Source organism: Zingiber officinale, chromosome 8A (assembly GCF_018446385.1).
Source record: "Zingiber officinale cultivar Zhangliang chromosome 8A, Zo_v1.1, whole genome shotgun sequence".
NCBI lineage: Eukaryota > Viridiplantae > Streptophyta > Magnoliopsida > Zingiberales > Zingiberaceae > Zingiber > Zingiber officinale.
In genome coordinates, this window is record NC_056000.1 from 9,396,075 (window position 1) to 9,397,232 (window position 1,158).

Genomic DNA, 1,158 nt, shown 5'->3' on the forward strand with positions numbered 1-1,158 from the left:
TACCGTCTGATTCATTTCTGGATGATTCGTCCCACGTCTCCTTGAGGGCCTTCTTCTTTTTCAAATTCGGGCAGTCGGTCTTGTAGTGCCCCTTCTTGTTGCATCCGAAGCAGGTCACGTTCTTGTTGTTGGAGTTGGAGGTGGAGTTGATCTTTTGCAAGTCCTTGCTGATGAAGTTCTTCTTTCTCCTGGTGAACATTTTTCTTACCAAGTTCACTAGGTGTTCTTCATCATCTGAGTCTGGGTCAGACTCATCTTCCGGTTCAGACTTGGATTTTGACTTGTTTTTTGATGATCCTACAATAAAAGCAAGATCTTTCTCGGATTCGGCGTTAGTCTGTTCGTGTAGTTTTAGTTCACAAAATAATTCATCTAGTTTTAATTTTGACAAGTTCCTTGAAATCTTATAGGCATCCACGATGGATGCCCACAGTGCATTTTGATGAAATGTGTTTAAGGCATACCTTATCAAATCTCAGTTCTCTAATTGATGGTCGATTGTGTGGAGTCCGTTGAGGATGTCCTTTATCCTCACATGCAGTTGACTGGCAGTCTCACCTTCCTGCATTTTGACATTAAACAATTTATGTAAAAATAAATCTCTCTTTGTTATCTTGGCATCGTTGGTTCCCTCGTATAGTTCTATTAGCTTATCCCAAAGTTTCTTTGCGTTTTCGTGTGGGCCGACGCGGTTCAGCTCTTCTTTTGTTAGTCTGCACTGAATTGTGTTGAGAGCTTTCAAGTCGATCTGCGCCTTTTTCTTCATTTCTGGATTCCAATGTTCCGGGTCCATTGGGATTCCAGCGTTATCGACTGGAGCCTTGTAACCTCGGGTGATGTTGAACCACTGGTCGAAGTTGGTCTTCAAATAAACTTCCATCTGCTTCTTTCAGTATGGGAAGCCGTCACCATTGAATAGGGGAGGACGGACGATATTTTACCCTTCAAGTTGTGTCATTTGATAGCTGTAGAAAAAAAAACTAAAACGGAGTACCAAGACTTGGTCTTGGATTAGCAGTATTTGAGATGTATTTAAAACGATTCAAACGAAATGCGAAAAATCAAAAATGATTCCCCCAGCTTGATTGGTGGTTGCACCAATTCAGAGCATAACTGACTCTAATACCACTTGTTGGATCGATCTCACGTGAGAGAGAG

The 1,158-nt window shown here is 41.7% G+C and overlaps 1 protein-coding gene across 1 annotated transcript; it reads right to left on the bottom strand.

Moving 5' to 3' along the window:
- Positions 1–475: 475 nt before the first annotated feature.
- LOC122010490 lies at positions 476–880 on the bottom strand. Its single transcript, XM_042567029.1, has one exon. The coding sequence runs from the start codon at positions 878–880 to the stop codon at positions 476–478; it is 405 nt and encodes a 134-aa protein (XP_042422963.1).
- Positions 881–1,158: the final 278 nt, after the last annotated feature.